Below are 15,993 nucleotides of genomic sequence, written 5' to 3' on the forward strand. Positions count from 1 at the left end.
GTCCACTGCCTTTAACTTTGGTGTGATCCCTGGCTACATGGCAGTCAATGGGTTATGGCTTCTGACTGGCACCTCAAAACAAAGATATTGACAAATACATTTTTGCATTGTTCCCAACCCCAAATTAGGATAGTATTTCCACCAGTTATAATTATTGTGGATATAAACTTCATAACTCCCTTCAAGTAATTTTTGTGAAGATGAAACCCAAGGCTAAGACTCTGCAGTGTTTTGATAAAACACTTTGCAGCTGTGATTTCAGGGGTAAGAATTGACAAAATAAGGCATGACAAACTAGCTTTATTACAATGTGCTTGTTCTAAAACATTTATTTCAAAAATTCTGAAGTCCAAACTGCAATGTAATTTGATGTTGCACTTCAAATTGCACACATGATGAAAACGAACATACACTTGTAGAAACAGTTGGACAAAGTTTGTCTATCAATTCACAGAAATATGTCACAAAAATTGTTGGCTGAAGTTCAGACAATTAAACCCCACTCAGAAGAAAGCATGCAAGTAACAAGCCCCCCCCCCCCCAATCAAGTTAAGTTTTCTAATAAAATTATTTTAAATAAACTCTCTAAATTCACAAAGATCGTATTCATATTTTACACAAGAAAGTTGATCAGAAATCATTGGATTGTTATTAGTAGGGCATGTAGGTGATGGGATTTTGCCTTTGATGGTAAAGGCATGGAATTTGTCACACAGAGTATTTCAGGGGAAAGATATTTGTGTATAGGGCCATTGCAGACTTGTCCTTGGAAACAAAAATAGCCCCTTTTCGAATCCACTTATTCGGCTTTGGGTTCGGCTTCAGGCTCCATTCTCTTGTCTGAAGCCCTACCAAGCAATGGCAACCACTTTGAAAAATATGAAAATTGCTTGTTATTCTACGTATCCTTTCAAAGGTCTAATCTGTGACAGCCATCTTCCCTGTGACTTCTTTTGACCGAGACCCAAATTCCACACTTGATCTTCAAAGACACAATTCCTTCAAATGTTTCCCCTATCTGCCCCACTAAACAGCTACACACAAGTAACAATCAAGTAAGTTAGGGTCATCTTCATAATACAAAACCTTTTTGTAGTTTTAATAAATGATAAATATTTATAAACAACAATTTCTTTTTTGCTGCAGTGAAAATAAAAACATTTGCGTGATAATAAACCAAACATTCTTGGAAAGTGCAAGAAAAGTGTGATTAACAATACATGTCCGCAACTCAAGCAAATCTAATGACAGTAAACATCATTATTCGATAATCCATCAGCATATAAACAACTTAATAACAAATTCACAAGAACAAAAGTTATGCATTCGTGTGACAAGGGTGTTTTTTTTCTTTAAAAGTTATCTCGCAAATCCGACGACCAATTGAGCTCAAATTCTCACAGGTTTGTTATTGTGTGCATTTGTTGAGATACACCAAGTGAGAAGACTGGTCTTTGACAATTACCAATAGTGTTCAGTGTCTTTAAAAACCAGACCCGGCTGTTGAGATAGGAGACAGATAGGGAGTTGATAAGAAGTAAAAGTCGTTAACAATTTATCATGCATAATTAGTGAATGATAAGAGCCAGTTCAGTTAATTTCCATAGAATTGCTGTTTTGTATCTCTGCAGTTCCATGATGTTCACTTTACGGATGCAAAATCTAATCCGTGAATGCTCAGCAACGATTTAGGAAAACAAGTTGAGATTAAAAAGCTGTGCTGGGTTCAGCTTAAAACCTCTCAGAAAAGATGTATTTACATAATGCACGCATACTTGGGTCATTTCAAACACTATCAGACAACAGCTACAAGAAAACGTGAGAGTGCCGTTATTTAAACTATGACAAAATTCTCTCCGAAGTAAAGGTCAAATCAGCAAATTCTTAAAAGAAGACTATATAACTATGGTAACCAATAATCAGAAACCAAACTCTTGAAAAGAAATTTCTTGCTCAAACAAGTTAGTAGTACCTAAGCTATGTATAAGTACATGTATGTACGATTTTCTAATGTTTTTAGATTTTCAAATGTCTTTAAGAAAGTTTACATTAATTTATCAATGTGGAGATTTACATGATTAAGCATTGCCAAGAAAAGGGTATTCAACTTTCTTATTTTAACTGTCTTTATTATACAAACGTAGCATTTTATTGTTAAAAAAAAGAAGGTGTAAATATCAAGGCACATGATTTTCATTGAAGACAGACTCCATTGGTGGTGCCACACACATCAGCATACAGAACCTCAAATATTGTTCGATTTTATTTTGTATTATACCCACAAAAACAAACCTCTATAATAAATTCGAAGTCATATCAACATTAAAATCCAGCATGATTACAAACTGCTTTGTCTAAGTGAATTGTATAGGAACAAAGCCAAGAAGAAAAAAAAACAACAACAATGTATATATATACAGATATATAAAATATTGAGTGAAAATAGAGTACTTTATATTCTGTTGTACACATCACATTGGCTTCCCAGCGCCACACCACACTTAAACCACATCTTCACACTGAAAAATAAAACTAACTCAAATAATTCAACCTTCCTGCCCAATTCTCCTGCAGCTTGGTTTGGTTGTTGACCGATCCATCACAGTTTGGAGATTTCATAGGCTTTCCCATCTATTCATTTACCAATTCATACTTCATGTGAATTGTGCAAGCGAAGCGAATTTCCTCGCGTCACAATTGGAAAACAGGGTCTACGCAATTGCTTGGTTGTTTGCTTTGAATTCACTTCCACGTAAAATATGAACGGCGCTTAACACTTTGGCACTAAACCTGTCAGCAGATATTAGTTCTGTGAGCCTAAATAAAGACAAGAAGTTTTCAATTGACTCCACAGTCACTACTCCTGCAAGTTTTAAATCTAACAATCATCACACCCAAAATTCTCAACACAACCAATTTGATTTTTTTTTTTTTTCCCCCCGGAAGCAATTTCTTTTAGCATTTTCAAGAAAAAACATCTACATCATAGTTGACTCCAACTGGACCAACAACGGTAGAATGTTTAGTATTCGTACCCTCTGTTTTCAGCCTCCTGTTGTTTTCCAGTCATTTTAACTGGGAAGGTTTATGGGATGTGGTGGGGCATAGGGACAGATCCGGGTAGGTCTATTGTTGGGGCACGACACAAGTCACTACAACTCTAAAAACAGGATAGTCCTCATGCCCCAAAGTCATGCAATCTCCCCGCATCGAACACCAAACCTCCTTTTTAGGTCTTTTGATCAGAAGGATGTTGCTAAAGTGATTTTCTAAACAACAAAAAATCAACCTGTTAAAGGTTTTACTTGACACACCCACACACTATCTAAATTCTTTATGTAGTTTCATGTGAAGAAGATTATACTTAATCACTATTTTTTAGTTCAATTTTTTTTTTTTCAGACCAACTTATTTTCATTAAATTTCAAGTTAATAAGTCATTGTTTATCTTTCACAATTCTCTGTAAATTCTTCTCTTAAATGCACATTAAATCTTAATATATTAATGATTTGGTATAAACAATTGATTTGTTGTTTTCTTCTTTTATACAATACAAGGACAAACAGAATACACAGATATATAACAAAAACAAATATAATTCATATTGCAACACAATATACTGAACAACAGCCCCAATATCAATAATAAACTTTGGTTTATAGTAAAGAAAACAACATAAAGTCAAACATTCCATCCCTTTTTCAAAAAGAGTTTGTTTTGGTAATAAATCAATCTACTGAATACAGGTTCCTCTAAAAACATTGAACATAAATCACACTTTATCATGAGATGCACTAAACAAAAATTTGTTTGTTAAATTTCATTGCTGAAGAATCGATGAGTTGTTGTTTTTTCCCAGAGACAGATTTTTGATGAGTTGTGTCCTTTGCACGATTAAAATCAGTCATTGTTTAATTTTTTTTTATTTTTTTTTAATTTCTAACTCATCACAATATTGCAGCTGTGATTAAATCTAGCATAAATCTGCTGAAATTCCATGCCACAACAATTCAGCCTTGAATTTTATTTATGTGATATATTTTTCTGTCATGAATTTCTCAAATAATAAATTCAATAATACTCTGAAATCAGGCAAAATATATTTGTATAACTTTTTTCAAATAAAAAATAACTTCATTCCATAACTTCACAAAGAGTGATTCCCTCGTATGTGATGTACTGTAAAATGCTTTGCATTTTCGTACAGACCCAACATGACATGTAATATGCAAAAGGTCAAGGGTCACAATCTTAAGGTCAGCACTCCATGACCTTTAAGAAGTTGGCACAGCACCCGACAAAGGGGACATTTTTTACAGAACCGTGGTTCCTGTTGGGTGTTAATTCACACACACTAAACTCCAACATACACATCGGTTATTGATCACACAGCAATATGGGTTTGTCATTAAACTGATAATTATTACACACAGGGACATGCTTATAATACCAGTTAAGAATGCAGGAAATCCGCATAACTGATTTGGTATAAAATAAGCAATCATCTCAGTTTTCACTGACTCCACTAGACCATCCTAAGGCTTGGTACATTTGAATAGATGTGATGCCTTCCGCTGTCCTTGTGTGCGTTTTCACTGCTGTAACCACCAACTGTTTCGGTATTTTGGTCAGTCATTAACTGGCCAATTTAACCCAAACAGTTATTGGTTATAAATGCGAAAACCCACCCCTTAACTGCAAGACGTAAAACATATTCAAACATTGGGACCCACCAAAAGTGGATAATTTCTACTTCCTTCTTGTGTTAAGTCTGACTAGAAGATTCCCCAATGGTTTCAAGATGTCAGAATATGCCTGTCGAGATTTGCTTGGTTTACTACTTCTTAAATTCACTGCTTGGCAGAGAGGTTCTGGTTCTGAACATACAGGCAGACGTTAAGGTCACCTCACACCCTCCTGCCTCACACCCTCCATCTTAAGCCCTCCGAGACCACCATGCAGAGCTGCTGAACAAAAGAAGGAAACCAGCTGTCACTGGCTGGTAACCCATTCCCCGCTCAATCAAAAATCTCTGTGACCTGCAGTTTTTTTTCTTGCTCCGCTGCACTAAACGTTTCTGCTGATAACAGATGCCTTCCACCCACTCTCAAAGTGTCTCTCTATTTAGTCTCTGAGAACATAAAACTTATTCCGATCAAGACGTTAGTAAGATCATCTGTGTTCATGAGTACTGACTATGATTTCACCAGCAGCAACAGAAGAGTGTGAGGATGCATGAAGTCAGATTATTCTTCCTCATACTGCTTGCGGAAACAGTCACCAACGGGGAAGAAATCCCAGCATCGACGTTGATACAGCTGCCAGACGTACGACTCCTGTAGATCAAACACATAGATTCATGTTTGGGGTCAAATTTTGAAATGATTGTTCAATCATTGGCTTAAATCAAATTGTAAACAAAATTGAAAATTGTCTACGAGACAGAGTCATTTTGTGACTGTGGAACACACACAGTAAGAAACTATAAATAAATAGTAAACTTGCGGGTTCAACCATGTGTAAATCTCTTTTGAGGAAGTGTTGGCTGTGAAAAGAGTTGGTTTGTCTTGACGTTTTGAACAGTATCTGCTCGTCTTCAGGTGAAAGGGCAAGCTGGCTGCCTTATTTTCTTGCTTACCTGTGAAATACGCTCACACTTTCAGCCAAATTTTACTTACTATAGTTAGCAGGAAAAATTGCCTACTGTTAAGCAGCTCTATGAAATTTTCTCATATTTGCAGCAAGTTTGCCTTTGATAAAAATAAAAAGCAGTGACTCAGTGTCATACATACCTGCCCTGTATGTTCAGTTTCTGGTTTGTTGATGAGATACATAAGGAAGAACCTACAGGAACAAAAATACATCAGAACAAATTTAATAATGAATCTGAAGAGATGCACATCTGAGAGTAAATTTTGAAATTGAGCCGCAAATAATAACAACATTCGTTCTGAAGGCTAATCATTCTTGCTCGCAGCTGAGAAACTAAATTGTGAAGGACGCAGCAACAACGTGTTTGAGCTGCTGGTATGCAAGGGTGCCTTTTGCAGCCAGCAACATCGACCCAGCCTGGAGCACAGCCAGAGATTGAAAACTGGCGGCCCCAGAGAAAACATTTTGGATAGGAGAAAACCAATGCACAACTCAACACACTTTGGTAGTGAAAGGCTTGCGCTTCACACACAAGCACATCATGGGTGGCATGGTTGGCTTGTGCGTAGACCACTCGCCTCTCACCAAGGTGACCCCGGTTCCATTCCCGGCCGGGGCCATAATAATGTGAGTTGAGATGTACGTTGGTTCTCTGCTGTGCCACAAGGGTTTACCAGACCATCCGGTTTTCCTCCCTCGCGAAAAACCAAACACTTTTGATCTTGGCTGTGCTCCGTGGTCATAATGGGTTGATGTGGCTGGCAGCCAGAGGCCCTCTTGCATGCAATTCAGCTCTTAGCTGCGAGTAAGTACGATAAGCCCCCCAAATTATTATCATGAAAGGAACAGAAATACTTACATGTAGTTAGACAGGTCGTGCTCCTTGGATGTATGCAAGTCAAAGCCGTGGGGCATTTTGTCAAAGTATTCGCTTCCGATACCACAGATGAAGCATTTTGTCTATAAACAAAACAGAATGAATCAAAAACACAATCAGCATATAGTCGGTTACATAAATGGTTAAAGATTATTTTTTAATACAAAACAATTAAAGACCCAAGGGAAACTGACCAGGTGAGTTTTCAATCCGGAGATTGTTTGATCAAATCCCACTCAAGTCAATTTGTCCTTGTTCAACCCAAAATCAGATTACTTTTGAACTATAAATAGTTCGCCTTCTGCAGTGGTTTAGGCCAAAAATGTTTGTTCAGAGTAAATTTCTTTAGTGTATTGTATGTACTGATTTTATTGTTGTTTTTAATGGAAGTCATTCACAAGTTTAAAGGTTTTGGTCTCTCGCAATACCCTTCCATATGCTGTCACAAAACCCTTATTACCCTCACTGAGGTCAATGAAGAGCTATAATTGGCTGAGGGAGAGAGTTGGGAGTGGCGCATACACGCTTCCTTTGTTTGACCTCAGCAATGGCGGCCAAGGCACGGGTCTATCAAATAAATACTTTAAAAAAAAAAAAAAGTTATTGCCCTGACCTTTGACCCTTGCTGATACTTCCTTTTTAGCCTTCCAGAAAGACTCTGCTAGGGTCAAAACATCAGACCGCTAACTATCTACTTTGCATTTATACCATAGGTCCTTTTGCTTGGTAGGCAGTTTGCAAAAGCTTAAGCTACATTTCAAATAATTGGGGTGGGGGGGCCGCAATTGTAGCCATCTTACCTCCATGTCTTCCTTGACTTGCTCCAGTTGATCTCTCAATTCTCCAAACGCATCAATGATTAAACCTATAAGAATAAACACAGATGCATCTTAATAATAAAAATAATATCGCAGTCTTATATATAGCCGGGTATCTACCAAACAATGTACTCAAGGCACAGAAGGATAGGTTATTGCACTGATGAATTCTGAGACACAATTATGTAGCACCTTATAAGGGTTTACAAGGTGCTACGGCGCATACACCAGCCACAACCAGGAACCCCGGGGCTAACCCCTTCTCTTTTCGATAAGTTCACCTATGTTCTTCATGCGTAACACAACACATGGGACCAAGGGCTTTACGTCTTGCTTAAGGACACAAGTGTCACAGCTTGGGATTCGAACCCACACTCTGCTGATCAGAAACACCAGAGTTTGAATTCGGTGCTCTTAACCCCTCGGCCACGACACTTCCATCTTCACTTTGAGAAATTCTTGCCTGCTTGCTTATAGCCCAGTTCTAAAAGATTCCATTTTCAATCATGGGGTAATGAAAAGCATTCACTGATGGATTGCATAAAAAGTGCAGACTAGTCTTAGCTCAAGTAACATAGGCTAACTCAAAACAAGTCCAAAACTTAGTCCAACTTAGCACTAGCCTTAAGTTTTCAATATCTCCTAGCTAGGACTAGTCCTAATTTAGAACTATCTTTGTGAAATCAACCCCAGCATCTCCTGGTGGAACCATTATAAATTTACATGATCATTAATTATTTCTAAAGGGTTAAAGAGTGCATTCGATTAGGGTCAACTCAAGTCTGACCCCAGCCTGTGAAGTCATTGTCCTGACTCATATGGGTCAGACCCATGTAACTGCTTGAGAAGCAGGTTACTTAGGTCTGACCCCAAAACTTTATGCTATAAACAATCATGGACATTAAAAAGCTAATTGTATGAGAGAGATTGGCTGTTAAGATCATCTAAATAAAGAAAGAAAGACAGAAAGAAAAAAACAACACTCACCTTGGATGATGGCGAGTAGGATGATGATGACGAAGAAGAAGAAGGTAATATCAAAGATGATGCGGTAGAGCTCGTTATCGTCACCGTCTGGCGGCTCAATCTCATCAGCTGTAGGAGAAGGAAACATGGAGGCTCTCATCAAAGTTGGGATGAAATAATAATAATAATAATAATAATAATAATAACTTGTTTTACAAAAAAAAGAAGCAAATGCGCTTCACATTAGTGCCCTGGTTATTGAGCCAATAACATTCCTGTAATCTTTCTACAGCCTCAGGTGAAGTGTTGGCTCTGTTGGCTTTTTCCTATACAACATCAACCTCTATCCTCGCAGACACTCAGAGATTTATCAGTAGATTGTTAGAAGCTTTGTACATTGCTCCACAATTAAGAAGGGCTTAGGTTTGATTCTCGACTTTGGCTTGTTGATTATCCCAAGACCGCATGACTTGTTTCTAAAAATGTTTGCCGGACCATAAATATTCGTATCATAGCCGTGTTAGTACTAAAGAACAAAATGTGCTCACCAATACCGCCTCCTGCTCTTAGACCAGAGTGCAAGTGGAAGATGAAACACTGTAGAAAATAAAACACAAACAAAATGTGAAGAGATCTTTTAGAGTCGACAATCATACTAACAAAACTTTTTTTTTTTTAAAGAATCAATTGATCATGTACAAAGGTATTACAATTAAGCAAAAGAAGAATACAATCAGACAAAGCTACTTTGAATTACATGCGAGAGGTAATGGATGGGCCATTCACAAAGGTGACATTGAAATGCTCACACAGAAGGTGTCTATGCAATATTTTGCATCTTTCCCCGCCTCACCCCATAAAACCACAAACAGCGTACAGCCCTTAAAGGCAGTGGACACTATTGGTAATTACTCAAAATATTTTTTAGCATAAAAACTTACTTGGTTACGAGTAATGGGGAGAGGTTGATAGTATAAAACATTGTGAGAAACGGCTCCCTCTGAAGTAATGTAGTTTTCGAGAAAGAAGTAATTTTCCACGAATTTGATTTCGAGACCTCAGATTTAGAACATGAGGTCCCGAAATCAAGCATAGAAAGCACACCACTTCGTGTGACAAGGGTGTTTTATTTTTCATTATTATCTCGCAACTTCGATGACCGATTGAGCTGAAATTTTCACAGGTTTGTTATCTTATGCATATGTTGAGATACAGCAAGTGAGAAGACTGGTCTTTGACAATTACCAATAGTGTCCACTATCTTTAAAGAAATTGTTTTTTCATATATACATTGTTGACAATAAAAAACATCTGATAGATTGGAAGGTTTAAGGACTTACAGTCATCATGTTGTGGCACTTATGCTCAATCTGACCATCCTCATCCTTCATATAAAACTTGCGGAAGAAATTGAAGGCCAGCACGGTGTACAGATAGATGATCACACACGTCATCAGCACAGTCAACATCAACTAGATAATGGCAAAAGAGCAAAGAGTGTAAATAGTGATTGAGCTAAAACGGGATAACCTTTATTTGTTAGAGATTCTAGTGGACGAATTTGATTTTGAGACCTCATATTTAGAACTTGAGGTCTCAAAATCAAGCATCTGAAAGCACACAACTTCATGTGTTTTTTTTCAGGGTGTTTTTTTCTTTCATAGTTATCTCGCCACTTTAACGACCAATTGAGCTCAAATTTTCCCAGGTTTGTTATTTTATGCATATGTTGAGACACACCAAATGAGAAGACTGGTCTTTGACAATAACCAATAGTGTCCAGTGTCTTTAAAGTGAACGATTGGTCTAGCTAGCTCATCCTTAATGTGGACAATTCATGGTCTTGTGATGTAAATTGATCTCTCATGACAATTTTGTTCATAAAATGTCAGCGTACCTGTTTGCCATTGTGTGTGACAGATTGGAGTACCGTACGTAACGTCTTAAAGCCCATGGCCATATCCAGCAGGTGAGCCGCAAAGAAGAAATGATTGACATGACCAAGCATTGAGAAGGTCAAATACCAGGCTATGTACAGGAACGACTGAAACCAAACACAAAGAGCAGTTAATCAATAAACAGTGATAATACACTTCAATTATTTTGAGAACAACTGGGTGATGGTAAAGTTGTTGTTGTTGAAGGTTTTGAATGCCAAGCTTAACATGTATTAATTTATTCTGAAATGCATTGCAAGGGCATCTTTAAATAAAATTTGAAAAGCTGAAGATGATCCAAAAGAGCGGACTTATCGAGACCTCCAGGTTTCAAACCATTCATTCTCTTTGGAAACAACACAACTCATCATATAAATGATAAAACATCGTGTGACTGTCTACTAGTTGGGTTTGTTGTTACACCATTTTCATTTTCTCTCCGAGTTGTAATTTTCTGAAATAAAAGACTCTGGTGTTTCTGAGTGTGGGTTCGAGTCCCGGTTGTGGCACTTGGGTCCTTGAGCAAGATACTCAAAGGCAGTGGACACTATTGGTAATTACTCAAAATTATTATTAGGATAAAAACTTACTTGGTAATGAGTAATGAGGAGCTGTTGATAGTATAAAACATTGTGAGAAACAGCTCCCTTTAAACTTACGTAGTTTTCGAGAAAGAGGTATTTTTCCACGAATTTGATTTCAAAACCTCAAATTTTGAATTTGAGGTCTCGAAATCAAGCATCTGAAAGCACACAAATTCTATTGACCATGGTGTGACAAGGGTGTTGTTTCTTTCATTAATATCTCTCAACTTTAACGACCGATTGAGCTCAAATTTTCACAGGTTTGTTATTTTATGCATATGTTGAGATACACCAACTGTGAAGACTAGTCTTTGACAATTACCAATAGTGTCCAGTGTCTATAACCATTATTGCTTTGTCCTTTAGATGGGACATTAAGCTGTACATAGGTCCTGTGTACAAGGATTGGTAAAAGAACCAGAGCACTCATGACAGAGTAGGGGTTAACTCCAGTTTTTGGGGTTCACATAGCAAGCACTCTTATTTAAAGATTTCCCAGGCTTGCAGGCTACAGTGATTAAGTTCACTTATGGGGCATCCTTGGTTGCAATTCCAGAAACATATATCAAACAATAACTTGATGGTGACACAGCAACCGTAGTTTCTAAACTAATAGTTAATAGCCAAAATGTATTGCTCCATGATCCATGATCCAGCGTTTCAGCTGGTATCCCGCTTTGGTTCTTTTGTCTTAATTCATTCCTCACCCTATCAGTGCAGATGACTCCACACTTCCAGATCTGATACTTCCAGTCCAAAGCATTTAACCTGAGAAAGAAGAAAAGGCAAATACTCCATGGGTCATTCAGGTTTGTTTTATACAAGACTATCCCATGCTTAAATAGTCCGCATCCCATCCAGTCTTACAGGAACAAACACTGGGTAGAGGCTTTATACACTAAATTGCCATGCCACACAAGGAAGTCTCGACAGTGGCACCTTGGAGGTAACCAACAACACACTGCACTTTGACAGCACAAGATACAACTTAATACTGCCCCAAATAACATTGGGCAAAAAATGAAATGCAACTGAGTTTCTTCTTTGAAATTCCCTGGAAATAATCCCCTTTAAGTTGCTAGTAGGTGTGACTTTGCCCCAGTTTTCTAGAGTTCCACCCCTCATTTCTCCCCTAACATGACACACAAGGCAGTCTTGACTGGCACTTTGGAGGCAACCACCAAATGCACTGCGGTTTGGCAGCACATGAGACATTGGGCAAAAATTGCAGTAAAAATAATTTTCCCTGGAAAAAAATGTCCGTTTATTGCTTGGTGTGACATGACCAAAAGGTTTTAAAATTTCATCCCTCGTTTCTTTCTTATCAGACCTTAGTGTAGAGCTGTACATCTGAGGACTCTATCCCATCTCCTCTCAAAAATAAATACATCACAGACCCTTCACATACCACAAAACACTGATGAATCCCCCAGTATAACTCAGCACGGACTCTGTTTGTAAACCTACATCACCGACCCTTCACAAACCACAAAACACTGATGAATCCCCCAGTAAAACTCAGTATTGACTCTATAGACATTTCATGGTGTGGCGATTTAGATTTTTCTCCAATTCGAACCATTGTAACCAAACTGAGGCTGGAAGAAAAAAATAGTGTGGTTCCTTTCTTAGCAGTGGATTTTATAATTCATTACTGCTATTGGATACAAGGAACATAACCAAGATGGAGGCAGCATGATAAAGGTATATTTGTAAACCTCCACACCTTTCCCTACCTCCTCTCCAATATGAACACATCACTGACCCTTTGAATACTTACAGGGCACTTATCAGTCCATCAGAGTAGCTAAATACATCTAAGATCTCTACTTTTAAACTACTACAGCTCTGAGGACTCTACTTTTAATTCCCCCTCACCTCTCCCCTCCTTCCAAATATCATGTTCACATCACTGACCCTTTGAATACTTACAGGGCACTTATCAGTCCTCCGTGTGCTTTAGGGGATCCAAGATTGTCCTCACTTTCAAGTCCAAGAATCTCATTTAACTTTTCTTCTCCGATGCTCTCCGTGTATTTCTCCAATACCTACAGAAAAACATGATATGCAAGATGACCATAAAGTTGATCCTAAAGCCCAGTTCATAATTCCTGCGAAAGTGAATGCAAGACGAATGTTGACGTCACAAACTCGCAACACATAATTTGCAGCAGTTGAGTTGAGCTCAACTCTCCTGCGAATATCGCAGCGAAAACAGAGTTGTGACGCCAAATTCACGTCAAATTCACATCGCATTCGCACTCGCAGGAAGTATGAACCGGGCTTTAGTGTCACCTACATGTATGATCAAGTTCGCCCAAGAACTGTTGATGACTACAGTTAAACTACATAAGCCTGAACCTCTGTCTAGTCGACGATATGGACTACACTAGTCAACTATTTGGAACCAGCCTACCGGGCATGGTCGCATTGCTAGCTGGTTATCAATAGCATTTTTCACAGCACAGTGCAGAGAGTGGACCAGTTATTGCTTTGACATGACATGACTAGAGTCATTTGCACTAGTCCAACATATGTCACTAGTTAGCTATTGGTCCTTGTGCAAACTTTACCATAGTATTCAAAGCCGTAGGGTCGCGCTGACATTAAACGACTAGAGACGTTCACACTTCAACTTCTGTGGGCATGCCCAACAATATACAACCACTAGTTAACCATAGGTCCATGCACAAACTTGAACTTTGTGTCCATTAATGCTCAGCTGCATATCACTGTAAATAACACAAAGTTTACAAATATCAATGCAATTCCAGATTTTGTGTGTCACTTACTTTTCTCTTCACAAATTTGTCCCAGTAGTTGTTCGGAAAGAGTCTGTAAAGACAACAAATTAATAAGTATTAAAAATTCAAAATTGAGGAATTTGATTTTTTTTTCTTCCAAATTCAACTGATGCATAATGACATCAAAAAAACAAATACTATTAAAATTTTACCATTGCACCAATGTGTGATAGGCACTAAATAATCAGAAATGTCTACGTCGAGCAGGGTAAAACTTAACAAGTTAATCGGGTGGGATTCGAACCCACAACCACTGCATTATTACACCAATGGGTAGATTGCTGGGTAGATTATGTTCTTTTGAGAACTTGTCTTTCTATACATTCGACCATATTCGACTACCGCAGAACAGATTTTCTGGAACTTGGGAGACTTCTCTTATACTGCAGAGTAGATTTTTTGGAATTCAGAAGACTTCTCAGTTCTCTGAAAAGAACTGTTCTGCTTATTGACTACTATCTGAGCGGAAGGTAGGAAATCAGCTGGGACTTCATTGTACTAATTCTCCCGAACCTCCGAACATCTACTCTGCGGTAGTAGAACAAAGCGAGACAGTTCTCTAAGAACAAACTCTACCTGGCAAGTAGATACGCACATGGTGTTACCGCAAACCAAATATATATTGATACCTCAAATCCTATATAGATTGTACTACTTTTGCTTCGTGGATAAATGTACCTGGTACTGATGGCGAGTGCATCCCACTGTCCTCTTATATCATCCCGTGTGGGATGCTCCTCAATCCAGATTCCTTCAAATTCCAATTTACGAGCAATCTCCTTCTCTCGCTTAAAGATGGCTAGGGGAACCTTGAAAGAAAGAAAGAAACAAGCCAAGAGTCTGAAGCAGTGTCTGAATGGGCAGCTACAAAAGTTGCAAATTGTACACAATCTGTGACAATCTATTTTGGGAGCGATTTCTTGAAGTAGGAACATTTACAATAACTTTACAAAAATTCTGTTTGGTGCGCATTGGGTTGTTTTTACGCACATGTACATATAAATTACGTGTTTGTACTAATAGTTTTATTTTGCGTTCTGTGTAATTAAATTGGCGTACATGAGCTAGCGCGCCCAACATGCGTAGCCAGCCGGTTTTAAACATCTTCAGCTATGTCTTTATCAGAAGTTTAAACTCCCCTACGTGACATGCTCTACAAAAATAGGAATAGCAAAACTCTCAGGGGTTTTCAGGTTTTCATAAATGTCCGATTTTATTTGAAGACTAGACTCACCTTGAGAGCGCAGTAAGCAATCATCATGGAGACGGATACCAGAGTGTGGATGAGGCAGATTAGACTAAGGAGGGGTTCAAGATACAACACACTGTCTTGTAAGATGATGAATTCCTCTTCCTCTGTGAAGTGTTCCTCCTCAGGGGCCGGTGCTGGGTCACCATCATCAGGTAATGTGGTGTTGAGATCATCAAACGAGGTGCCGTCTACGTGGATTGGGGATGTGACTATATGCGCCGAGACCTACGCCAATTGTGAATGACAAGCAATGATAAAGTTTTAAGTTACATGTATGTTACATCACTAATTCTAGATACTGCCATGTTTTTTGCTCTGCTAACCACAGAACTCTGAGCTTACAGAACTCCGTAAAGATTTACGGGCTGTAAATGCAACATTACGCGCTAAGCAGAACCATGAAATTGTGCCCTGCTTGATTCTTAGGTTCCCTTCACATGATGATTTTGTGCACGTCCTTCAGACATCCGCTAGTAGAGGAAGATTTTGTTGTTGTTCCAGTCCTCAGACAAAATGTACCAGTGTTTAACAAAACTTTACAAGGGCCCCTGGACAGTACAAAATTTGCTGTCCTTTCACACGAGGTACAATTTGTAAAATATTACAACCATGCTACATCTTAGCAAGGGACCCTTGCTAAATTGCTCTCGTGTGAAAGGGGATCTAGCTTACCCGGAAGAAGAGAAGACAGAGATTGATGATGAAGGCCAGGATGAGGGCCAAGTACTTGATGTTGTAGAAATTACGGGCGAAGAAACTCTGCATGGTTAAAAAGACACACAGACAAAAATTTCAAAATGAAAGCTCTGCAAAATGTTACCCTTGCGTATGATTATTTTAGAATTCACATAGTGGGAACAGAATATTAAAAGCAGTGGACACTATTGGTAATTAATCAAAGTATTTATTAGCAGAGAACCTTACTTGGTAACAAGTATATAAAAGCTCATAACTTCGTGTGACAAGGGTGTTTTTTCTTTCATTTTTATCTCGCAACTTTGACAACCAATTGAGCTCAAATTTTCACAGGTTTGTTATTTTATGCATATGCTGAGATACAGCAAGTGAGAAGACTGGTCTTTGACAATTACCAATAGTGTCC

General features: G+C 38.3%; 1 protein-coding gene across 2 annotated transcripts in view; it reads right to left on the reverse strand.

The window, feature by feature from the left end:
* Window positions 1–299: 299 nt before the first annotated feature.
* Window positions 300–15,993, reverse strand: part of LOC139934870 (ryanodine receptor 2-like) — a 248,027-nt gene continuing 232,333 nt past the window's right edge. For both annotated transcript variants that reach the window (XM_071929299.1, XM_071929290.1), the window contains 14 exons: window positions 15,564–15,650; window positions 14,874–15,116; window positions 14,318–14,448; window positions 13,628–13,670; window positions 12,768–12,883; window positions 11,543–11,603; window positions 10,212–10,358; window positions 9,655–9,786; window positions 8,863–8,911; window positions 8,336–8,443; window positions 7,331–7,395; window positions 6,513–6,613; window positions 5,794–5,845; window positions 300–5,337 (listed from right to left, as the gene is read on the reverse strand). In XM_071929299.1, coding sequence (XP_071785400.1) covers window positions 5,248–5,337; window positions 5,794–5,845; window positions 6,513–6,613; window positions 7,331–7,395; window positions 8,336–8,443; window positions 8,863–8,911; window positions 9,655–9,786; window positions 10,212–10,358; window positions 11,543–11,603; window positions 12,768–12,883; window positions 13,628–13,670; window positions 14,318–14,448; window positions 14,874–15,116; window positions 15,564–15,650 — 1,425 coding nt within the window. In that variant the 3' untranslated portion in view covers window positions 300–5,247. The remainder of the gene's footprint in view (window positions 5,338–5,793; window positions 5,846–6,512; window positions 6,614–7,330; window positions 7,396–8,335; window positions 8,444–8,862; window positions 8,912–9,654; window positions 9,787–10,211; window positions 10,359–11,542; window positions 11,604–12,767; window positions 12,884–13,627; window positions 13,671–14,317; window positions 14,449–14,873; window positions 15,117–15,563; window positions 15,651–15,993) is intronic.

The sequence above is a fragment of the Asterias amurensis genome, chromosome 1 (assembly GCF_032118995.1).
Source record: "Asterias amurensis chromosome 1, ASM3211899v1".
NCBI lineage: Eukaryota > Metazoa > Echinodermata > Asteroidea > Forcipulatida > Asteriidae > Asterias > Asterias amurensis.